The sequence below is a fragment of the Amblyraja radiata genome, chromosome 3 (genome assembly GCF_010909765.2).
Source record: "Amblyraja radiata isolate CabotCenter1 chromosome 3, sAmbRad1.1.pri, whole genome shotgun sequence".
Classification (NCBI taxonomy): Eukaryota; Metazoa; Chordata; class Chondrichthyes; order Rajiformes; family Rajidae; genus Amblyraja; species Amblyraja radiata.
Genome location: NC_045958.1, coordinates 60,614,358 through 60,640,641, shown reverse-complemented (window position 1 = coordinate 60,640,641; position 26,284 = coordinate 60,614,358). Strand labels below are relative to the sequence as shown.

Sequence of the window (26,284 nt, the reverse complement as noted above, 5' to 3'; positions counted from 1 at the left end):
ACCCCCACTACATTCAGTTAACCACAAGGTTTATTAACATTAAAAAGGAAATCAAATTTCTTATTACAAAATCAAAAATTTAAGTAATTGCACGTTATAAAATTCCACGGTAAGGTGACTGTACCTCACCTTGGTAGTAATATGCAAAATATATTTAGAGAAATGCTTCTGACTATCTGAATAGGCATGGCATTAAGTTAAAATTCTGTTATTTGCCAACACCTTTCCACCCCAGCCCCCAAAGAATGATAAAACTAGAAAAGCAAAAAAAAGAAATGCAAGTAGCAGAACATATATGACCATGTAAGCATGGGCAATCTTGCAGAAAACTAGTCAGCAAATGAAAGCCATGGGAAATTTAAATTACTATAAACCCACTCTACAAAGGACTGAAGAATCTTTAAAAGATGAAAGAGGCTGCTGAAGCTGCAGCTTTTAGCCAAATCTTTGCATTTACCACACTATTGCCAAAGGGCTTTATTAACAATTAACAAAACTATTGGTGTGAAGTTCAGTTTTAAAAAGTTGCACTTTGATACATGCAAGAGAGATTTGCTACTTAATATTATTTTGGTTGGGCGAATGAAAAATAAATAGAACATTCTAATCTACCAATTAAAAATGTGCACATTTTTAAATCATCAATTTGTCGGCAATCAAGATTTGCTACCATCTGATACCCTATGTTGATTATTGAAGAATAGTCTTATCTAATTGAACAGTTCATATCGTGAAACTTGACTGAAAAGCCTCGGTCATTCCCAGGTAGTATATGATTTTAAATTAAAACACAAATATATTTAAAAGTAAAGATGTGTGACTTTTTCCCTCCTTTAGCTGCCTGTCAGAGGACTCGTTGTTATTAACAGCCAGAATAATTCATCCAATTGGTGTGTGATGTTATCTTCACTGAAAAGTTACCTGCTGTGATGTGATTGATGCAATTTAGTCAATTACAAATTGCATTAAAAGTTTAGTCATTATCCCCAAGGAGAAAAACAAGATTACAAACATCAGAATATAGCTATTACTGGATCTAAATGATAAAATAACTAACCAGTGATGTGACAAACACTACAGTGAAATTCTCAGTAGTAAGTTCTCTGTAATGCATTCTAAGACATTTTGCATTGATTATCCATTTTTCCTTGTTAACCTTCACTGCACCTCTTGTTGTCATGTATCCTTTTTCAATCAAGAGGTGGGTCTAGTCTGGACTGTTGAATTCTCCATGCCCCAATAACAATCAGACAGCAGGAGGCACAAATCATGCAAAGCCAGTGAATATTAGTCACTTTTTGCATCCTCCCTACAGCAATTGAGAATTAAACAACATACAATTTGCCTTGCTGAGAATGAATTCTTCAGTGAACTGATTGTTGAGTATTGACAGATATAGCATTACTTGCAACCTTTCATTTAGTTAAGACTGCTCAAACAAAAAAAAACAAAGCAACAAGTGAAAATACCCTGGCTTGAATATATTTAACTGCACAGCCCACATATACGCTGCAAAAAGATAACCAAGATGCGCCAATACCACCATTCCAGTTATTCACGGTATTAGACAGCAGCAGATTAACACTAGGTTGAACATGGCTCAGAAGAACAAATCCCTTGTTTTAATGATTATTGCATTTTAAAACTTAGTCGTCCTGTGGTTTACTTGCACTGCAGAGAATAAACTGCTATGTGTTAATGAGGATGAATTAATAAGTAAAATTTGTGTTTGAGATTATAAAATAAGTGCTTACAATATAACATCACTATGCATTCATTTGAGGGCCCATGAAATAACCACACACAAATGTAAGATTTTTTTTTTAAATGAGGAATCTACAATATACAAGAATAGAAGATTCTTAATTTAAAACTTATAGAATCAATATTTTATTCAATAGTCATTAAATCAATAATCTACTAATACATCATGTCACAATTTCTAGAGAGCATTGATAGCATTAATTTGTGTTTTTGATATAAACAAGTTAAAATGGAGACAGGAAACATATTGTTGTAATGTAATATCTTTATATGTATGTAACCAAATTGTGCATATTGAAGAAATACATAATTTCATCCTAAATTTATTTTTTCACAACAAACAATTTAAACTTTTTTAATTCCCTTGTTTTACATATGACAACATGAGATGTGTTTGATACATAGCAGGGTTTGCAAATCTAGCATATTGCAATGACCTCTAGCAGAATAGCTATACTAATACAGCAGCTGTGAATGATCATCAAAATAATTCAGTTACTTCAGGTTTGGATTACTAGTCCAATGAGCTTAAAAATATTAATAGTAGCTTTATCATATTTACAATAATTTAAAACCGTAAAAAATGTAATTTCTTTCTTTTGTTCAATTGCTTTGTCTCTTTTATATATCCGGCCAATTATACAAATTGTACACAAGAAAATGTTTTAAGTGCAGTAGACACATCAGTTATATTTCCAACATTTAGGATGCATTTTAAATCCACATGAAAATTATTTTGTTTCTTTCTGCTCTGGTTAATATTATGTAATAGCCAGAAATGTACAAATATTGATCACCTACTTCAGCATGTAGTACAGAAAACTTCATATAACCATTGAGGGCACTAGCTGTGCAGCAAACGGTTTTTTCTGCTTCTGTTAAATTTAAGAGATTTTCCTTAACACAAATGCATTTAGGAACAAAGTACCTAACTTATTCTCCCCCTTTTAGATTCCCCCCACCCCACCAAAAAAAAAAAATTAGCCTTTTCAGAAGGTTGGTGAAACCATTGATGACATTTTCTCGTGAAGGAATTCAGGTTAAATTCTGCAACCAATTCCACACTGGCAATAGTTTCTTGCAATAATTATGGGGATTTCAAATGACTTTCAAAAAGCAACTTTGTAAATAAAAATCCAAACAATTTTCTTTGTTGCAATTTGTTTTCCAAACCAGAACATTGCTCCTATATAGTATTTTAATGAGGAATGTTTTGCAAATGAAGTTTCAAGATCACCTCACACATATTTTGCCCGATGACTAGAAAATGAACAGAAGCAAGTACCAAAATGTGTGACAAGGCATAAGATGCTGTAAATACTCAACACACCAATCAGAATAAATGTCGAGACTAGACACGTTAACAGTTCCCAGGTGGACCCTTTCAGCAGAACATGAACGGCATCTCAAGCGATCTAGCTGGTAGTTCAAATTAGTTCAAATCCCACGACAACAGCTGGGGAATTTAAATTTAGTTAATTAAATAATCTAGAATTTTAAAACGCTCATTGCAGTAATAGTGACAATGAAACTATCAGAATGTCGTAAACCCCATCTGGTTCATTAATGGCCTTCAGGCAAAGAAATCTGCCAGCTTTATCTCGTCTATCCTATTTATGAATCCACACCCTCAGCATTGGAGTTGATTCTAAACACCTTCAGATATACATTAGCAAGCCATTTAGTTTGTTAAGCACTAAAACACACAAAAAAATGAAAGCAAATTAATTACCCAATCTTCAACCAAGTATCACGTCCGGTCTGGACCCAGCAAAGATTCCTCCAGCCAAATCTATCCTCCAGTTGTCCATATGAACTTGCAGACTGGCTTCTAAATTAGGAGAGATGTCCCGCAGGCTACTCAAGCTAAAGCCTTACAGTCACATTTGCAGAATTGCACCTTTCAGGCTGTATCCTAGATGCCACTACTACAACCCTCAATACACTGTCCATCAGCAGGAGAAAATGAACAGAGATAACACAAGATATAATATCCCTTAGATTGTATGACATTTACATAGAAGTTCTGGAAAAATAATTTGTATACGGTCTACCAGCACATTAAATACCTGATCACATTTATCAAAGATAATTTAATAATAGTCACGCATCACATCAATATCTTGTGCCAACTTGGGCTTACTTTGACAGGCTCTTTTGTTGAAAACATTTTCCCTTATGTACACTTCCAAAATGTCACCTTCATTTTTTCCTCAATATCCAATGTGATAAGGAATAGTTAGTGGTGCAGGTATGATACGTTAAATAAATGTATCTTCTGTGCTCGTCCATATAAAGATAGATTGAACACTGATTGTTCGGCACCCTTTTCTGGACCAACAGATGTCACATAATAATGAAACGACACCCCTTCCCGTGTCACTAAAGCACCATGGAGTGCCAGACACTTGAATAAACAAGCATAAAATGTAAACTGAATGTGAATGAAATGAGCTGCCGACCCACCCCATTCCCACCGTCTCCTCAGCCATTTAGAGCCCTGGCTTCCGGCTCCCCTCCCGACTGGCAAAGTGCACCAATGAGCCCTTCTTCACCCACCGCACATTCTCTTGGGGACAGCGCTTTCTTCGGGTCACCGCCCACTCCTCCCCTCCCCTTGCCTCTCCTCACCCAACCGCTGCTGCCTCCTCCTTCGCCCAGGGAGTTGCTGACATACTCCACCTTAGAAGCAACAGCAGGTGAGAGGAGAGGGGGCCCCACGGTGATCAAGCTTGTTCTGTCGTTGGGAGCACACTGAAGAAAATGCTCGCCCCAAGGACATAACGTAAGTCGTAACAACAGCCATGTAAACTGGTGTAGAAGGGCTCACTGGTGCAGACCAGTGGCATTGGCACCTAGTTTTAAAGTGAAACGACACAATGTGCTGGAGTAACTTAACCAACTGAATCAGTCTGAGGAAGGGTCACGATGTCACTTATCCGTGTTCTCCAGAGATCCTGATCCGCTGAATTACTCCAGCACATTGTGTCCTTTCGGTGGGTGAAGAAAGGCTTGTTGGTGAACCTTGCGAGTCTGGAGTGGGGCCGGAAGCGGGGGCTCTAAACAGCCGGAGAGACAGTGCGTGTCGGGGATGGCTCAACAGATCCGTCCACTGTATCCAACATCTGTTATAAGGGGGTCGTTAAAACAAGGGTTTTCTGTACTGTTTGCAAAACAGTTAGGAGAGAAGATTGAGACCATAGTTGATTCTTTCCCGACGGATGGACATGACCGGAAAGAGCGCTCGCCACTCACAATGCCATCTGTGGCCGCTCAGGGAGTTTCAAATGAGCTCCAGAATGACGGGGTGGGTGGACCATCATTTGGTGTTCAACCTGTATTGTACTTTTCAATGGTTACCAACTGCTGTAAATTAGAATATTAATAGATCTGATTTGTTTCTTGTTAGCAGTAATACAATTGGGCTTATATTTTTTATTTCCTCTGTGCATTTGCTGCACAATAATAATTATTCAATGTTATTGTGCTACAAAATCATTTCATAGGGTCATAGAATCTTACAGCATGGAAATAGGCCTTTTGGCCCAACTTGCTCACACCAGCCAAATGTCCCATCTACACGAGTACCATATGCCTGCATTTGGCCCATATCCATCTAAACCTATCCTATCTGAATGCAGTGCACAAGATTGGAAAAATAGCTAGTGAATTGCTGCTCTGAAAGGAATGCTTCACCTGAAAGGAATGTTTGGGTCCATTGATGGTGAGAAAGGATGAGACATTGTTAAATGCTGTTGCGTCTAGTGCAGTTATAGGGAAAATGCCTTGGGAAGGGGATAGTTGCTGGAGATGAAAAAGTGAACAGAAGTTGTGAAGGAAATGGGCCCCTTTTGGAATGCAGAAAGGGAGGAGAAATATGTGTCTGGAAGTTGAATCTCATTGTAGTTGATGGACAAGAGAAAGAATGATCGGTGTCAAATGAAGGCTGGTAGGGTGGAAACATAGAAAAATAGGTGCAGGAGTAGGCCATTTGGCTCTTCGAGCCAGCACCGCCATTCAATATGATCATGGCTCATTATCTAAAATCAGTACCCCGTTCCTGCTTTTTCCCCATATCCCTTGATTCCTTTAGTCTAAGAGCTAAATCTTACTCTGTCTTGAAAACATTCAGTGAATTGGCCTCCACAACCTTCTTTGGCAGAGAATTCCAGATTCACAACTCTCTGGGTGAAGACATTTTTCCTCATCTCAGTCCTAAATGGCCTACCCCTTATTCTTAAACTGTGACCCCTGGTTCTGGACGGTCTCAACATCGGGAACATTTTTCCTGCATCTAGCCTGTCCACTCCTTTAAGAATTGTATATGTTTCAATAAGATCCCCTCTCAACCTTCTAAATTCCAGTGAATACAAGCCCAGTCCACCCATTCTTTCATCATATATCAGTCCCGCCATCCCGGGAATTAACCTGGTAAACCTACGCTGCACTCCCTCAATAGCAATAATGTCCTTCCTCAAATTAGGAGACCAAAATTGCACACAATACTCCAGGTGTAATCTCACCAGGGCCCTGTACATCTGCAGTAGGACCTCTTTGCTCCTAAACTCAAATCCTCTCACAATGAAGGCCAACATGCCATTAGTTTTCTTCACTACCTGCTGTACCTGCATGCTTACTTTCAGTGACTGATGTACAAGCATACCCAGGTCTCATTGCACCTCCCCTTTTTCTAATCTGACACCATTCAGATAATAATCTGCCTTCCTGTTCTTGCCAGCAAAGTGGATTACCTCACATTTATCCACATTATACTACATCTGCCATGCATCTGCCCACTCACCCAACCTATCCAAGTCACCCTGCACCCTCATAGCATCCTCATCGCAGCTCACACTGCCACCCAGCTTTGTGTCATCTGCAAACTTCAAGAGACATTTATTATTACATGCACCAATTGGTACAGAAAGATTTGAATTACCATACAGCCATACGAATAAAAAGGACACAATACACGATAGAATTTAACATGAACCTCCCCACAGCAGAATCAACGTTTCCCACTGTGAGGAAAGGCAATAAAATTCAGTCCTCTTCCTCTTTATTCACCCGTGGTCGGGGCCTTTTGGGCCCTCCGCATTTGCCGCAGCGGCGGCCCGATGTTTCAGGCCCTCTCACTGGGATGATCGGAGCTCCGGCATCGGAATGGAGAACACTCTCAGCTGCTTGGAGTTTCCGAATTGGTCGTTTCCTACCGGAGACCGCGGCTCCCGAAGTCCACAGGCCGAGCTGGGCGGAGATTCAATGCTGGCGACTCCGGCAACAGGTCCCAGGACTCCGCGATGTTAGAGTCAGCGCCGCCCGCGGCTGGAAGCTACGTAAACCACAGCTCCACGTTATACGTCTCAACCCTATGGAGCTCCAGCGATCCTCGATAAGGCATCGCCCGCTCCGCGATGGTAGCTCATTGCTGCGCCACTGTTGAAGCTCTGGCCGGTCTCCGGCAGGAAAGGCTGCGCCAATCCAGATGGTAGACCGCGAGGAGGGGGCGAAGATGCGAGTCGGAGAAAAGACGCATCCCCGACCAGGTAGTGATTGAGTAGACGGATTCCCCCCCCCCCCCCTCCCCCCCCCACATAAAAAAGACTAAAAGACCTCCAAAACAAAACTTTTAGACAGACTAAAAATAATAAAAAAGATGAAAGGACGAACAGCTGCTGGCGAGGCTGCCGCTCGCGGTGTCACCCGGTGACTTGGAAATATCACATTTAATTCCCTCGTCTAAATCGTTAATATATATTGTAAATAACTGGGATCCTAGCACCGAGCGTTGCGGCACCCCACTAGTCACTGCCTGCCATTCTGAAAAGGACCCGTTAATTCCTACTCTTTGCTTCCTGTCTGCCAAGCCGTTCTCTATCCATGTCAATACCCAATATCATGTGCTCTAATTTTGCACACTAATCTCTTGTGTGGGACCTTGTCAAAGGTTTTTTGAAAGTCTAGATGCACCACATCCACTGGCTCTCCCTTATCCATTCTACTTGTTATAGCCCTGTCCCACGGTGCGAGTTCATTCCAAGAGCTCTCCCGAGTTTAAAAAAAATCAAACTCGTGGTAAGCACGGAGAATGAACGTAGCGGGTACGTCGGAGCTCGGGGACGTCTCTTAGCGCTAACGGCAGGTGCTCGGAAAGACTGCTAACGGCAGGTAAGCACGGGAAGACTCGTGAAGAATTTTCAACATGATGAGAAATGTCCACGAGAGCCCTGAGTACTGACGAGTGGCCATTACCGTAAATCTCCGAATTCGAATCAGGGCAAACTCGGGAGAACTCTTGGTATGAACTCGTACCGTAGGACAGGGGTTTTACATCTCAAAAAATTCCAGAAGATTAGTCAAGCATGATTTCACCTTCATAAATCCATGCTACTGCTTTCCAAATGCGCTGCCATAACATCTTTAATAATCGACTCAAGCATCTTCCCCATTACCGATGTAAGGCTAAACGGGGTCTATAATTCCCCATTTTCTCTCTCCTTCCTTTCTTAAAAAGTGGAGTTACATTGGCTTCCCTCCAGTCCACAGGAACTGATTCGAGAGAACATTGGAAAATGATCACCAATGCATCCACGATTTCTTGGGCCACCTCCTTGAGTACTCTTGGGATGCAGACTATCAGGCCCTGGGGATTTACCATGAAGGTGAATACCATGCGAGCATGGTCATTGTCGTGGAGTGGTGGTGGACCAGAGCTTTGGGAAATGGATGGGACATGGTCATGGTCTCTGTCAACATTGCTAAAGAAGTCATGTTTGTGGGGAAAGGAAGATATCCCACAGACAGCGATGGGAAGATTCTGTGAAACAGCTAAGACTGAGACAGAGGAGCTGGAAGAATGGAATCGGATCCTTCCAAGAAGTAGCGTGGGAGGAAGTATGGTCAATAGCTCTGACACCCACTCGCTGATCATCTTGTTCTAAAACTGTCACTCGCAATCGTAAAAAGTTTATTTAAAAAAAAAAAAAAAAAAGTTTTAAATTATTTTTATTAGAAGTACGGTAAATTACAATAATACACAACACATATATCTTAATACATTTTTTGTACCGCTTCATTTTTTTGAGCTTTAAGAAAAAGATAGAAGTAAGGAAAGTAAAGAAAGTGCGCAAGAGTCGTGAAGTGCAAGAGAGTGTTGGGAAAAGAAAGCCCCTTAGAAAAGAAGTTAGAGAAGGAAGTAAAGTAAGAAAGTAGACCCTAGAAAAGAAAGAAAAAGAAAGTAGGGACAATCGCTCTATTATAACATTAAACTCCGCAGAAAGGGGACTACCAACCAAGTCTGTTTTTGTTGTTTTACCTCCCATTGCCAGGCCCTGATACCATTTATTTATTTATTTATTTTTAAAATTACTATTGCACCTCATGCTTGTAATAGGTCCATAAACGTAGACCACGTCTTTTGGAATTGGTCTGCTTTACCTGCTAAGAGGAATCTCATCTCTTCCAGATGTAATGTTTCAAACATATTTGGTGTCCACATTTTTATTGTTGGTGTGGGCGCATTTTTCCAGAATTTAAGTATGAGCTTTTTTCCCATTATTAGCCCGTAATTGAATAAATTCTTCTGATACACGTTTAATTCAGGGATACCTTCCGATATTCCAAAAATGATCCATTCTGGTTTTGATACCAGTTTTATTTTAATTAATTTTGAAAAAATATCAAATATTCCATACCAGAATTTTTGGATTTTTGTACAAAAAACAAAAGAATGCGCTATGGTAGCTTCTTGAAACAGACATTTGTTTCTTATTTTTTCTAATATGTATAAGTTATTGCACCATTATTGTACTGTAAGATCTAGGCTGAAGAAAATTGGCGACATTAAACACTTCATGAACTCTGAGATTTTCCTATTGGTTCCTCTGAATATTTGAAGTGCTAAGGCATGGAGAGCATGCTCAATGGCATTAAATCCCACAAGAATCACTTCTGTAGTGTGGCTCATGAAATTACAATGTGCGACTTCAGTGCTACTTAAAATCAATCTTCCCACACAAATCCTAATCCATAGATTCTGGTGCTGGAAACCTGCACACCCAATTTGGGTGTCGTTTTATAGGATTCTCACTCAAAATTCTCTCTTACAACTCACCACCACAAATATATTGCCTGGAGCTAATCGCCATCGCTTTTCACCCAAACACACCATCTGCCAATGCTACCCTCAGTTAGGTATTTTCCTTTTGATTTCCAGCATCTTATCAGGCTTCATAATATGGTACATGGTATAATTACATGGTATAATCCTGTCATTATATCAACAACCATCATTATCACATCAGCTCTGGAACTTTGCTCTTAGATTTTACTGATGTCAAATAATCCTGAAAAAACCCAAACTGAACCAGCTCACAGAACAAAATTCAGCAATAATCTAAGTAGTATTAATGAGAGGTGTTGCTTAACAGAACTGTTGATGCCAACGTCCATTATATTGCTATTCATCATTAGTAGATCAATAAGGTGACAATTGTTTTTTTTTTAACTGAAATATCTGGGTGGAATTTAATAGATTACTATTTATTTCAAGAAAAATGTCCACATTGTTTAGACACAGTCGGCGGCACAGTTCTCCCTGTAACTGCGTGGGTTTTCTCTTGGAGCTCCGGTTTCTTCCCACATTCCAAAGGCATGCAAGTTTGTCGGTTAATTGGCTTCTGGTAATTGTCCCTAGTGTGTAGGATAGAATTAGTAGATGGGTGATCACTTGTCGGAATGGACTTGTGAGCCGAAGGGCTGGTTTCCACGCTGTATTTCTAAAATAAAAACATTTCAAATAACAATGCAAATCTTCTAGTTTCAATGAATGAAACTTATTCTCAAACTTTCCTTGCTTTGCACTAAACAAGGAATCTATTTTCTATGCACCTTCTAGCGATTGTAATAACAGTAGCAAAATGTAATTGTGTTATTATTTTCTAATGCAGAAGAACTAAGTCAGTACTAAAACCAGATGAAGAAATGGGTAATGTGGTAAATGGAATGGTATCTAGCCCAATAAAGTGCTTAGTGCGCAGCTATCCAAATTACCTAACTGCTCAGTCAAACCATTCACCAAATAATTTAAAACACCTTGCAGGCTAGGTAGAATGCATTAGGAAAGTCACATGTTACTTCTGAAGGGCCATCCAGAATCGTGAGCAGGAATCGTGGTGGAAGATTGCAACCTTCACGTGGTCAGCCCTGTTCGACGAATGCAACCTGGCTTTCACAATCAAATAAGATCAAATAGAACAAGTTGTCCTACAACTTTAGGCTGTGCACGCCATACGCAAGAAGAAGAAGCTATCCATCCTCTATCCACAAAATCTAATGTTAACTATAATTTAAAATAAAGCAACACAAATCAGAATTATTGTTGCTCAAACATTTAGCAACTATGGATAGCAAGATATTTGCCTCATGGACAACACAAAGTAAAGTTAGATCATTCTGTAGAACAGAAGGCAAATGCAAGGTAGCATTTATTTCGAGAAGACGAGAATATAAAAACAGGGAAGTAATGCTGAGGCTTTATAAGGCATTGGTCAGACCGCATCTGGAGTATTGTGAGCAGTTTTGGACCCCAAATGTGAGGAAGGATGTGCTGGCGTTGGAGAGGGTCCAGAGGAATGATGCAACAAATTATTGGGTAAACATATGATGAGCTTTTAATGGCACTGGGCCTGTACTCGATGGAGTTTAAAAGGATGAGGAGGGACCTGTTGTGGGTACCGAATAGTGAAAGGCAAGGATAGAGTGAATGTGGAGAGGATGTTTCCACTAGTGGGAGTGCCTATCACCAGAGGCCATAACTGCAGAATAAAATTACATACCTTTAAAAAAGGAGATGAGGAGGAATTTCTTTAGTCATATGGAGATGAATCTGTGATATTCATTGCCACAAGCAGCTGTGGAGGCTAAGTCAATGGATATTTTTAAGGCAACCTCGCTTGCAGCATTCCCTCCCCTACTACAATCAGGCTGAGTGGTAATTTAATAAATATTTATAGCGCGTGGTATACACACTTTTTCTCGGCGTTTGTGTGTAAACTTTGAATCATGGACCCTTTAAAACAAAGAGGACCCCTCGTTAAGGGACTGTATTAAATACAGAAACCAACGGATTTCCTTATCCAATCACCTGAAAATTCACAAGGATGCAACATGCAATCAAGCAAAGAAATCATTTTGCTTCAAGAGAGGTAAATAGGAAAGAAAAAAACGTTAAAAAGGCACAACGTTCTGGAATAACTCAATGGGTCAGGGTTCCGACCTGAAATGTCATTTAACTATGTTCTCCAGAGATGTCGCCTGACCTGCTGAGTTACTCCAGCACTTTGTGTCTTTATTTATTGTTTTGTAATCACCCCACTACATTTGTAAACCAGCATTTGCAGTTCCTTGGTTTTATGAATAATAATTGATATTAATTTATTTTAAACTTTCTTGATAATTAAAATCTGAAAGAAACTGGATCTTTTTGCTAAAAATCACAAGCTAATGGATAAACCATCATTTTTATCAACCGTTGAATCATAAAATGAAACTATGCAGCTCAGAATGTAACCATTCTGCTTATTATAAAACTAAAACATGCTGGAAACACTCAGTGAGGCAGGCGGCAGCTGTGGAAAGTTATGCAGCTAACATTTCAGATCTAGCACGAAACGTCACCCATTCCTTCTCTCCAGAGATGCTGCCTGTCCCGCTGAGTTAAGGGCCTGTCCCACCAGCATGCGATTGCATGCGTCTAGCGCGACCAAGCGTGGTCGCTTGTGGCGTACGGCCTTGCGGGGCCGGTCCCACTTCGAACCGCGGAGGCGTATGGAGTTGTGCGGGGCTGGTCCCGACAATCTTGCACTGTCCAAAAATTCTGCACGCCAACGGCCTGTCGGCCCGCAGGCGCATTGACGGCGTACGCAGCGTCTTGACGTTGTACGCAGCGTCTTGACGGCGTACGCCTAGCGCGTGGCGTTGCGCGATGACGTCACCGCCCGGCGTGCCATTGCGCGATGACGTCACCGCCCGACGCCGTGCGACGTCTAAATTCAGTCGGCCCACCTCCTGCCCAGCTGATTGGTGAGTATGACGTAAATTACGTAACGCGCGAACTTTGCGCTTACGTACCGCGTACTCTGCTTCCGTTTGGTCGCGCTAGACGCATGCAATCGCATGCTGGTAGGACAGGCCCTTTACTCTAGCTTTTTGTGTCTATTTCAGATCTAGGACCCTTCATCAAAACTGGGAAAGAGAGAAAACAAGTCTTGAAAACGGCTTTCAAAAGCCGAGATGGCGAGGTGGCAGAACTCATACTTACTTTATCAGCCAAGTATGTTTTACAACATAAGAGGAATTTGATTTGCCATACAGTCATACTAATAAAAAGCAACAGAACACACAAAATACATTTTAACATAAACATCCACCACAGTGACTCCTCCACATTCCTCACTGTGATGCAAGGCGAAAAAAGGCGACCAAGGAGAATATTACTGAAAGGATGCAATGCAATGCAGCAATTAGAAGCCCATTTTGTTTCCATTTGTGTATGGTTATTTGTGCCAGTCATCATTTTAGCTCCAGGCTATCATCTTTCTCAATGCTTTCTGAAATATTATTTCAAAACAGAGAACACTATTATCGGCAATTAGCAGCATGTAACAAACAAAAACAAAGAAAAGTTTCCAAGTTTATAGAACTTAGAGCCTGAATCAGTGCTTAGAACTATGACGTCGTGGCCATTTCGAAAACGTGGTTGCGAGAGGTCACAGCTGGCAGCTCAACATTCCAGGGCATGTTCCAGCAAGGAGGAGAGATAATGATGGTGACAGGTGAGGAGACTTGGATGCACAAAGAGGTTGTAAATTTAGTCAAAAAGAAAAAGGCAGCATATGCAAGGTTTAATAATATTAAATAAGACAGAACCTTTGGGGAATACAAAGCAGAGGAAAGAACTCATGCTTTGGCGAGTTGGATTAAAGAAAATCCCAAGGCATTTTATTCCTACATTAAAAACAAGAGGGCAACAAGGGAAAAGGTTGGACTGCTCAAGGATAAGAGAGGGAATTAGTGCTTGAAGTCAGGGATGTTTTAAACAAGTACTTTGCACCTGTATTCACCAAGGAAAAGGACATGGAAAACAGTGACACTCTAATATGCAAGGGAAGTTGAGATTAAGAAGGAGGTGGTATTGGGGCTCTTGAAAAGTCCAAGTGCTGCAAACTCTTGAAAAGTAGCAAGGTGGTTAAATTGCCTGGGCCTGATGGGATTGATGCCATGTTATAGAGAGAGGCAAGAAAGGGGTTTACAGGAGCCTTGATGAATATCTTTGCATCTTCGCTAGCCACAGATGAGATCCCGTAGAACTGGAGAGTAGCTAATGTTCTTCCTTTCTTTAAGGAGGGAAGTAGAGAGAATCTGGGGAATTATATTCCGAAGAGCCTCATGAAAGTAGTAGGTAAACTGTTGGAGAGGATTCTTCTGGATAGGATTTACTGTTTGGAAGAGGAATTGGTGAAATATGGATAATCAGCATGACTTTATACACGCCGGTTGTGGACTGTGAAGAAGGCTACCAAAGCATCCAATGGGATATTGATCAGCTGTTTTACTAATTTGATTACGTTTTGAGAAGGTGACAAATGTGATTGATGAGGGTATGCAGTGGATGTTAGATTTGGCATTTGATTGATTCCTCCATGGTTGGCAGTTCCAGAAGATTAAGATGGATGGGATTAACAGTGACTTTGTCATATAAATTCATAACTGGCTTACTGATAGAAGACAAAGAGGCAGAAGGTTGTGTTGGAAGGATAATGTCAGGCATGTATGACTAGTGGAATTCTGCAGGATTTATGCTGCAACCTCTGTTGTTTTCATACATACAAATGACTTGAACATAAATGTAAATGGGTTGGCTAGCAAGCTTGCAGATGATACCAAGATTGCTGGGATCAGGTACAGTGAGCAAGGCTATTAAAGTATATGGTGGGATATAGATCAGCTACAGGAACGGGCACAGAAATGGCAGATAGAGTTTAATTTGAACAAGTGTGAGGTGCTGCATTCGGGAGGTCAAATGAAAGGGGAAAATATATAATGAATGTCATTATCCTTAACAGCTTTGATATATAGAGGATCTTAAGCCCCTGTCCCACTTAGGAGACCTAAACAGCAACCTCTGGTGACCTTGCCCGTCATCCAAAAAAAAATCAAGGTCAAGGTGACCTGCAACGTCCTACCACCTCCCACGCATATGTTGAAAACCTTCGTCGACTATGAAGAAAACCGGCTTCGACTAGACCTGCAACAAAAATATTATTGATTTTTAAAACGGCAACCTATTTTTAGTCGAGGCCAGTTTTAATCATGATGAAAAAATTGCAGCAACCTAGATGAAGCCTCGACCACGCGGAAACCACTTTCGACCATTAGGGAGAGTGACCAAAACCTATGGTGACCTCATGGAAACCTTGGGTGGCGGGCAAGGTCACCAGAGGTTGCTGTTTTGGTCTCCTAAGTGGGGCAGGGGCTTTAGGGACCAACTCCATAACTCCCTGAAAGTGGCAAAACAAGTACCCGGGAGATATCGGCAAAGAAGGCATATGGTATTCTTGCTTTCATTGGTCGGGGCATTGAATACTAGAGTCAAGAAGTCATGATGCAGCTTTATGGAGCTTTGGGTAGGCAGCATTGAGATATCATGTGCAGTTTCATTTTAGTTTTTAGAGATACAGTGCGTAAATATGCCCTAGGGCCCACCTAGTCCATGCTGACCAGCGATTTCCGCACATTAACACTATCCTACACACACTAGGCACAACTTTCATTTTTTTAAATGGAAAGCCAATTAACCTACGCCGTTGGAGTGTGGGAGGAAACCAAAGATCTCGGAGAAAACCCACGCAATCCCGGGGAGAACGTACAAACCGTGTATGGACAGCACCCTTAGTCGTGATCAAATCCGGGTCTATGGAGCTGAAAGCGCCGCAAGGCAGCAACTGAAGATGGCGCCTGCCAGTGATGGTGACATTTAGCCAGCAGCTCAACAGAAGAGATTAATTATAGCTTCACTCAACTCACCTGGATCAGAGAAACGGCAGAAATCAGCGCCATAACGGACATGCTGCTAGTGCACTTTAAGGCACTAGCGATGTCGCAATCTCCTGCAGTTGCGGGAGCCCCTGACTGTAAGCGATCCCTCGATCGCTGGAGAACACCCGACCCAACTGAGGATCACACGTACTGTACATGGAAACACCGGGAAGACCTTCCAGGAGCAACGGAGCTGGAGATGCCGACTGTTTGGGAACCCCCGATCGCAACGGACCTGCCGTCTGCAAGGGAATCCCCCTTCCAGCACAGGCTCGCAGAAACAGCAGGTACAGTACATACAGTACCTGGAAACAACGGAGAGGCCTCCATTGTGTCCGGAAACGTGGCCAACGGGCAGGACATCAGGTCAGAATGAAGCGCAGGAGACTTCGGCCCCCTCTCCCTACCATCTTACTGGCCAATGTACAATTACTTGAAAATAAAGTGGAGGACTTAAGGGCAAGGCTGCTTCACCAAAGGGAACTGAGGGAATGCTCTGTGTTCTGTTTCACAGAGACATGGCTCACCCCCAGCTCCCCAGACTCAGCAGTCCAGCCTGAAGACATCTTCATCCATCGCATGGACCGTACACTGGCATCTGGGAAAGGGAGAGGAGGGGGCGTCTGCCTCATGGTCAACTCTGCGTGGTGCTCAGTCATGGCAGTCCTATCCAACTCCTGCTCTCCACATCTGGAACATCTGGCGGTGAAGTGTCGTCCTTCTACCTACCGAGGGAATTCACCTCCATCATCCTGACCACGGTCTACATCCAACCCCAGGCTGATGTCCATCTGGCACTGGGGGAGCTGCACACTGTGGTCAACAAGCATCAGACGGCTTACCCCGAGGCATTTACCACCATAGCCGGGGACTTCAACAAAGCCAACCCGAAGAAATCGCTCCTTAACTTCCATCAACATGTCTCCTGCAGCACCAGAGGACCAAACACCCTCGACCACTGCTACACGACCATCAAATGGTGCCTATCGCTCTATCCCTTGCCCTCACTTCGGTAAATCCGACCATACTGCTGTGCTTCTTCTTCCAGGCAGCAAGTCAAGAGCGCACCCCCAGAGGTGAGGACTGTACAGAGCTGGTCGGGGGTGGGTGGGGGGGGGGGGCAGAGGAACAACTCCAGGACTGTTTGGAGTCTGTAGACTGGGCAATGTTCAGGGACTCGGCAACAGACCTGAATGAACACGCCACAGTCGTTACAGACTTCATAAAGAAATGTGTGTGGTGGACTGCATCCCAACAAAAATCTTCCGAGTGTTTCCTAACCAGAAGCCTTGGATGAACCATGAGATCCGCATTCTTCTGAAGACCAGATCCCGGGCATTCAGGTCTGGAGATACAGAGGTCGACAAGAAGTCCAGATACGACCTTGGTAAGGCCATCAAAAAGGCCAAAAGGGACTTCTGCTCCAAGCTGGAGGATGAGATGGATGTTCGGCAACTGAGGCAGGGCTTGAATGCGAAATCAGGAGGCAGCTCAAATGTCAGCGAAGCATCACTCCCTGACGAGTTCAATGCGTTTTACGCACGCTTTGATAGGGAGAACACTGATGTGCCATCCGTAGCCCCCAATCTCAGCTGTGGCAAGAGAAGAAACAAAGATCCTCGTGCAGGCCCCTCCCCCCACCCTCTGCAATTTTCTTTCTTGCCTCCCTCAATAACCTGGGACAGATCCCATCAGGCCTTTGGGACTTGTCCACTTCAATGTTCTTCAAGGACCTCGTCACAACCTACTTCTCCATCTCAGGACAATCCCTGGAATAGAGCGTTTTAAATACAGGGAGAAGTTGCAGATTTGGACTGTTTTCTCTGGAACGATGGAGGTCATGAAACCTGATGGTAGTATAAGAAATCACGAGGCATAGATAGGGTCGACAGTGAAATACTTTGTTCAAGGATGGAATATTTAATACTAGATGGCATAGCTGCAAAGTGATAGAGCCAAACTTTAAAGGAGATGTACAGGGCAAGTTTTTTTATTTCCCCACACAGTGGGTCCCTGGAAAGCACAGCCTGTGGTGGTGGAGGGAGATACCATAGCGGCATTTAAGATACTTTTGGATACGCAGATGGATATGTGGGGAATGGAGGGATATAGATTATGTTGCAGGCAAATAAGAGTTGGTCTTGGCATCATGTTCATTGCAGACATTGCAGTCTGAAGGACCCATTCCTGTGTTTTATTCTTCTTTGTTCTATGTTAAGTTTTGTTGCTATTTTAAATTCCGATAACACAATTAAACATCTCTATGAAATACCGTTACATAAAATTGATGTTACACTAATAGAACACCAAGACAATATTTTCTTGAAGAGGTATACTTTTCATGAAGATTAATTTCTATGACACACCTGTCTATTTCTATTTCTGCACGTGTTATTTCCACCACTTTCCTTCAGACTGCTATAACAGCAACCAATTACACTTTTATTAATCCAACCACTTAATTGGGCCACTGTGCTGCTCAAATGTACAGACTGTGCCCTGGTAACAAACAAGCTCCATTTTTATATATGTCATATGTCGATATTGTTCATAAGTCCATGCAGAAATACCATTCAATATGGTAACTATATCTCTGTTACTGCAATGAATTACATCAAAAACAAATAAGATTGATAAGAAAGAACAATTACTTAAAAAGCGAGGATACGTTCTGTAGGTACATAGGTGAGATTTTGAATTTAATAATATTATGGCAGCTCATTTGTATGAGCAGTGCTCATAAATCAGATGTGCCTAACCCAGGCTCAGTCTGTATTTGCTCTAACTGAAATGTTCCATCTTCTCTCGCATAGAGACATCCCCATCTTCAGTTGCCCCTCATAACAGAACTCCTTCCAAAGTTCTACCAAGCATTCAGTCCTCAGTACCACCAAATCCAGAAACAGCCCAGTTGTCTGTCCAATTGCAAAACTCCTTTTCCAATGTTCTCAAGTTTAAGGTTTCCCGAGCTTTTCCACTTTGAAAATCAAGCAAAGCCAGTGAATAATCAGAACCCACTTAGCAAGCAAACTAACTCATAGATGAGAAGTTTTAAGTTATCCAGTCAGACATATTCTTCACGTTATGCGCTTCATTCTATGTAGAATTATTGTTTTACAAAAGACCTATGACACTTGGAAGGAAAGATGTTCACAGGATCCTGTTCAAAACAAATACTGGCTACCAACAAAAAAAAGTTCAATGAGAGAATAGAGGGTGAAGGAAAGATCATCTTAGTTAGGTGCTGACACTAGAATTAAATAAGTATGTTTTAGTTCCTGCTGCCCTTGATATCTTCTCTTTCTTTCCAACTGCCCCATCCCCCGGCAAATACATTTTTTGTAACCAATCTGGTCTATTAGTTGATGAAAGAATGTACAGCAGCTTGGTTAAGCTTAGAACTACTGTTTTTCTGTTTTTAAGATTTCTGCTTTTAGGTTTTGCATTATTTTGGTTTAGTGTTGTATAGGCAAGTCCTAGAAAAAGGCACCGTCCCTAGTGTTTTAGTGAGAACGGTGTTATTGAACCACGGTGTAGGTGAGTAGAGTCAGTACACTATCTATATCCAGGTGACAAATATATTCAATACAGCACCTCAACTCCCCCTCCCATTCCCAATCCGACCTCTCTGTCCTGGGTCTCCTCCATTGCCAGAGTGAGCAACACCGGAAATTGGAGGAACAGCACCTCATATTCCGCCTGGGTTGCTTGCGTCCGGATGGCATGAACGTTGAATTCTCCCAGTATTGCTAGCCCTTGCTGTCTCCTCCCCTTCCTTAACCCTCGAGCTGTCTCCTCCCATCCCCCCACCCTCGGGCTCCTCCTCCTCCCTTTTTCCTTCCTTCTCCCCCCCACCCCCCATCAGTCTGAAGAAGGGTTTCGGCCCGAAACGTCGCCTATTTCCTTTGCTCCATAGATGCTGCTGCACCCGCTGTTGTTTCTCCAGCATTTTTGTGTACCGTCAAATATATTGTTTGTTTGTGTGCGGTTGCGTCTAGAATAATAATAATAATACTAATGGATGGGATTTATATAGCGCCTTTCTAATACTCAAGGCGCTTGTAGAATGGCATCTAAAAATGGACTTTTATAATATATCTGAATGCACTCCACTGATTACCCCAATTAACACGTTAATAACCTCAACTAATCCTCTTGTTCATTGCATTTTTTTTAGCCTTTATATTTCATGCGGTTACTGAACTTCATCTAATCTGAAATGTCAAACTTACAAATGGACTCATCATTACGTTTAGTTTCTCATTATAAGAATCAATGCCTGGTTTGGAATTCCACCAGTGCAAAAATCTTCCTTTGGCAATTTCAGCAGTTAGTTTGCAGATTTGTCTGTATAACTGGTCAGAAGCATTGCGTGGATTAGCTTAATGGGCAACAAGGTTCACCTTTTATTGTCTTTTCACTTTGGGAAGAAAAATATAATTATTTCACAAAGCAGAAATACTTGTTATGATTACATTCAACTGTGCATTTTGATAATTGTAAAAATTCATACCTCCTTTGTTCCTCGGTGCTTCACAATCTACAATATTGATCTGAATGTTGTCATCATCTTTTTCTTCCTTATCATTTCCCAGAACCATCCAATTCTCTATCGCATCATCACTTTCTGTTCCAGAACTTCCACTCTCTTCCATCGTTGTTCCCTCTTGGATCTGTTGACATATTCTGCCCATCCTTTGGTTTAATGTCTGCATTTCAGCCAATCTATTCATGCTTGATGTTGAATGATTTGAACAGCGGTCTGATCCAGGTGCACGTTCACCCATGGACTGTTCTTTGTTTTGCTTAAGGTAACATTCTGAGGGTTTAGCATCCTTGTGTGTATAAACACTATCATCGCATTCAGAGTCTGACAAAACTATGACATCGGGGCTATCTGAAATGACTACAACATCACTATCAGTCAAAATAATTTGCTCTTTGCTTTTTCTTGAATGCTTTGCTTTATCTTCAACTGAAGTGATATGGGGATTTATAGCAACTGTGTCCCTCTTTCCATCCATCTTCGCTTCATTAATATTGTTTGCATAATGTACTTGACTGTATAACTGGAACTCCACTTCACTATCAATTTCTGCCTCACTAGAAGATTCCTCGTGATACAGCTCATCTTCATAGGCCTCCAAGTCATCATAACCCAACATTGTGGAAAAAGTAAATTATCCTGTGTAAAATGGAGGGAAAATATTACTGGTTTAAAACATATCATTGTTCATCATTGTACATTTTCCAGTGACTTCCTCGTTTAGGAGGCAACATTTCAAAATATTCAAGACCCTAATAATTGAGCAATGCATCTTGAAAAAAACTGTTAATTTTTTAATGTTTAACAGAGAGAAGAAAAATAAGTATTGAACTCAAAACCTCCAACACTTAAGTAATTTTCTGCAGCAGAACTGAAATGGCAGAGGGAAGATAACCAACATAAAGAGGTGAGAGGGAGGGGTGACCAGCGCCCTGCAAGGCAGCATTCTCAGCCCCTTAATACACTTCCTGTACACTCATGACTGTGAGGCCAATTTCTGCCCTACACCATGTTCAAGTTTGTAAATGCCAACACCATCATAGGCCTGATCTCAAACAATACAGGATGGAGCACAAGAAGTAACTCACGGGACAGGCAGCATCTCTCGAGAGAAGGAATGGGTGACATTTCGGGTCGAGGCCATTCTTCAGACTGAAGACCTCAAGTCTGAAGAAGGGTCTCGTCCCGAAACGTCACCCATTCCTCTTCTCCAGATGCTGCCTGTTCCTCTGAGTTACTACTGCATTTTGTGTCTATTTTCAGTGTAAAGCAGCATCTGCAGTGGTCTGCCTCAATGACTACCTCAACATGGTGATCTGCCTCAATGACTACCATCCTGTTGCACTTGCATCCACCGTTATGGAGTGCTGTGAGATTATGGTTATGATGCAAATCAACTCCTGTCTCAGAAATCTCAAGATGGCAGGATGGAAGGTGCAGGGGAAAGTTGGTGGCCATGAACTGTCTGCAAGATCACCTTCCGAATCCTTGGAAACTGCTCTAAAGTTCTGCGGTCAGTTCAGGAAACGGGACATGGCAACCTCACCACACAGCGGAGAGACGACTAGAGGAGGCATTGTAAAGTTGTGGTGGTTACTTTGTTGGTGGAAGCGGCAGCTTGGGGTTCTACAGCAGCCTGATGAGTGAGCAGTCGGAAAAAGCCTGCAGCAGGAACAGTAATGGAAGGAAGCAAAGGCATTGTACAGGGCCCAGTCGACCTCAACATAATTGATCCAATGCCGCCAGGACACCGGGCCTTAAAGTGAGTAAATAAATCATATCTCCTTATGCCAAGATCAGACTTTTCCGTGGCCTCATACTTGAAAAGTTGCAAGATGGTAACAGAACATGGCGACTCCTCGCATACTGTCCCAAAAGAGGATCTAATTACAATTATTTCACTCTTTTACTTGTTTATGATTGTACTTGGGCATAGTATGATGATATGACTGGATAGAACACAGAACAGGTTTTTTTTAAACTGTATTTCAGTACACATGACAATAATAAACTTAAATAACCTGTATCGGCTTCAATTGGCCACAACAGGTCAACAGCAGAAGACATCTCACTGTCTCCTCGCTGACCATCTGGATAACAGGAACACATTTTATTTTAAAAGCACCTGGAACACTCCTGCCCAATTCAATTGACAAGTTGCATCATTGATGTCAAGTTCTCCCCAAAGCCCCTATCCAGACTTCCAAAGCCACGTGTAGATAAAACCCAAATCATAGGCCAAAGATCCACTCTTCCTCGCGCAAGAGCTCCAATTACCATTGACTCTCCAAGAATCCAGAACAACAAACTCTTCTTTACAAAGGACAGGGTGCACTTGCTAACACTCGTACCGCTTGTACAAACCATACAGTCAACAAACACAAAAATCATATAATTATAGGGAGGTTTCACGGCAGTCGGGTCATGACCCATGACCCGTACTGTTGCTACGCTACGCCAAGTGGAGTACACGCGATAAACTGCAGGTAAGAGCTTACCATTGTTTCCAGCGTAGCGGGCCCGTTAAAACCCGCCAAAATTTTTGCGCTGTAAATAATTATGGAAATCGGGATAAGCATGTGAGACATTTAGCCTACTTCAGAATTCCAAAAGTGAGGAGAAATGATGGTAGATAGAAGCGAGAGCTGAAGGGACAACAACAGCCAGAGTGCTTAGCGAACATTGGCCGTTTGCTCACTGCATTTCATCAACAAAGGCATTATTTGTGTTTTTTCTTGATTCCTTTGGCATCTAAAAAGTTTCAGAAGTAATAAATCTGGCTGTAAATTTTTTAAATCGCCCATGGTTCTCGTGGGATTTTACATACAAAATGAAAATGCATCTGAAGAAAAATTTACAGCCAGATTTATCACTTCTGAGACTTTTTAGATACCAAAGGAATCAAGAAAAAACACAAATAATGCCTTACTGTTGATGAAATGCAGTGAGCAAACGCGATAATTCCCAATATTTTCAATTCTAATATCTGCACGGCCAATGTTCGCCAAGCACTTTAGCTGTTGTTGTCCCTTCAGCTCTCGCTTCTCTTTACTTTCATTCCGCTTCACTTTTGGAATTCTGAAGTTGGGTACATGTCTCTCACACTTACTCCGACTTCCACAATTTTTTACTGCGCAAAAATTCGAAATGTTGGCGGTTTTTAATAGGTAGGAAAAGTACGCGTTTCTTGCATTAATAACATATACCCGAAGTTACGGATGTCCTCCAGATGGATTGAGCGGCTCCGTGCGTCAAGCCCTATGACCCAGTGACCTTACGAGCAACCCCCCTATAGAAGCTAAAACTACAACCTGCACACTTGGCTCACACAAAATCTGTGGCCCATCAACTTTCATACTGGAGGAAAGGCTCTGCACATATGGGGTTTCTAACTGCATGAACTTTATGTTAGCACAGGTTCGGCAAGTAAGCAAAACTTGGCAGATGGACACAAAAAGCTGGAGTAACTCAGCGGGTCAGGCAACATCTCTAGAGAAAAGGAATAGGTGATTTTTCGGGTCAAGACCCTTCTTCAAACTGAGAGTCAGGGCAAAGGGAAACAAGGGATATAGAATAAATGAATGAAAGATATGCAAAAAAGTAATGATAAAGGAAACAGGCGGTTGATAGTTGTTTGTTAGGTGAGAACGAGTACAGTCAATGAGACTCAACAAAATTACTTTGAAGCTAGTATGACTTGGGTGGGGGAGGGATAGAGAGAGGGAATGCAGGGGTTACTTGAAGTTAGAGAAATCAATATTCATACCTGGGTTGTAAGCTGCCCATGTGAAATATTAGATGCTGTTCCTCCAATTTGCATTTGGCCTCACTGACAATGGAGGAGGCCTAGAACAGCAATGTCAGTGTGGGAATGGGTAGGGAAATTAAGGTTTGGCAACCGGGTGATCAGGTAGGTCCAGGCAGACTGAGCGAAGGTGTTCAGCGAATCGATCGCCCAGTCTATGTTTCGTCTCGCCAATGCACAAGAGTCCACACTTTGAACAACGGATACAGTAGATGAAGTTGGAGGAGGTGCAAGTGAACCTCTGCCTACCCTGAAAGGACTATTGGGGTCCCTGGTCAGAGTTGAGGGAGGAGGTTTACAGACAAGTGTTGCATCTCCTGCAGTTTCAGGCGAATGTACCTGGGGAGGGGGTGGTTTAGGTGGGAAGGGATGAGTTAACCAGGGAGTTGCAGAGGGAATGGTCTCTGTGGAAGATGGAAAGGGGTGGAGATGGGAAGATGTGACTAATGGTGGGATCCCGTTGGAGGTGGCGAAAATGTCAGATTAAGGGCCTGTCCCACTTGGCGATTTTTTTGGCGACTGCCGGCATCAATGACTGAAGTATCAGGTCACCGAAAAATTTGCAGCGTGATGACGTATTGACGAACGGTGTTTTTTCAAGTGTCGCAACATTTTTTTTGTCACTGCTGGATTTTGAAATGTTCAAAATCTTTTGGAGACACTAATATGACGCCAGCAGTCGCCGAAAAAAATCGCCAAGGGGGACAGGCCCTTTATGTGTTGTATGCAACGACTGATGCTATGAAAGGTAAGGACTAGATGGACTTCAACACGGAAGAATGCGTGGCTATCTACTTTGGTAAAAAAGTATAGAAAGTTATAATATTTATTTTTACATTGATGAGAGATTGAAAGATGCTGTTATCTTCCCTCTCAGTCCTAATGCAGGGTGTCGACCCCCCACCCCCACAGATGCTGCTCGACCCACTGAGTTCCTCCAGCAGGTTGATTTTAATTAAATATGGTCTTCTGCGCATACACATGAAAAGTTGTAGTAACTCGATGGCTCAGGCAGCATCTCTGGAGACGTTTTGGGTGGAGACCATTCTTTCAGAAATGTCATCCATTCCTTCTGTCCAGAGATACTACCTGACCCGCTGAATTACTCCAGCTTTTTTTGTCTATCTTCAGTGTAAACCAGCATCTGCAGTTTCTTCCAACACAATTACAGTAAATCGTAGTTACAACTTAGTGACATGTGACCACCATGGGGTTTTCCCGGTCCCAGGGTCTCCGCGCGCTCCCGCTCGCTCGCTGGGGATGGCGGGGTCGCGCGCGCGGCCACGTGCTCGTGCTCGGCCAACATGTGCTGTTACCGATTGCGCGCGGGGCGACAGTTAGGCCCCGGACAGCGGCGTCGGTATCGGCTCCTCCTGTGGCCCCGCAGCTGTGACACCGGCCCTACTTCCGCAGGCTTTTCACGCGTCGATGCCGCGCGGAAAACGTTCCACACATTTGAACGGCCGTTTAAAGAATGTTTATTCCGCAGACAGACAGACCCGAACCTGTTTACATCAGGAACAAAGCCGCTCAGCAGTTCTGCCCCTCTTTCACTCTGCCGTCTCAGCTGGCCGACCAAACCATCTTCCCCGACGTTTGTGCCGGCAAAAGCAACCTCCGAACCAGCTGGCCGACCATGACATTTCCCTTGGTGATATTTTTTTACAAATCAAGTACGCAATGCAGCGAGGCTGCAGTTTCAGCAATTAAATTACGCGCAGTTTAATCATAGTACAATAAAATGTGTGTACCTAATTTAAAATATAAACTAATTCAGTACGGAAACTGGCCTTTCTGCCCATCGTGTACAGGCAAGCTGAAATATTCCATCCTAAATTCAATAGGTGCAGGAGTAGGCCATTCGGCCCTTCAAGCCAGCACCGCCATTCAACGTGATCATGGCTGATCATCCCAAATCAGTACCCCGTTCCTGCCTTCTCCCCATATCCCCTGACTCCGCTATCTTTAATAACTCTATCTAACTCTTAAAAACATCCAGAGAACCGGCCTCCACCGCCCTCTGAAGCAGAGAATTCCACAGACTCACCACTCTCTGTGGAAAAGTTTTTCCT

The 26,284-nt window shown here is 42.5% G+C and overlaps 1 protein-coding gene across 4 annotated transcripts in view; it reads right to left on the bottom strand.

The window, feature by feature from the left end:
- The window catches only part of zcchc7 (zinc finger CCHC-type containing 7), a 210,558-nt gene extending 184,761 nt beyond the window's left edge, over window positions 1–25,797 (bottom strand). Inside the window, exons 1-2 of one of the 4 annotated variants that reach the window (XM_033017878.1) lie at window positions 25,718–25,797; window positions 20,375–21,046 (exon numbers count right to left, since the gene is read on the bottom strand). In XM_033017878.1, coding sequence (XP_032873769.1) covers window positions 20,375–21,026 — 652 coding nt within the window. In that variant the 5' untranslated portion in view covers window positions 21,027–21,046; window positions 25,718–25,797. Of the gene's footprint in view, window positions 1–20,374; window positions 21,047–25,381; window positions 25,494–25,528 lie in introns of those variants that run through there. The other 3 variants (XM_033017879.1, XM_033017877.1, XM_033017880.1) reach the window with 3 other exon arrangements.
- Between the last annotated feature and the right edge of the window lie 487 nt (window positions 25,798–26,284).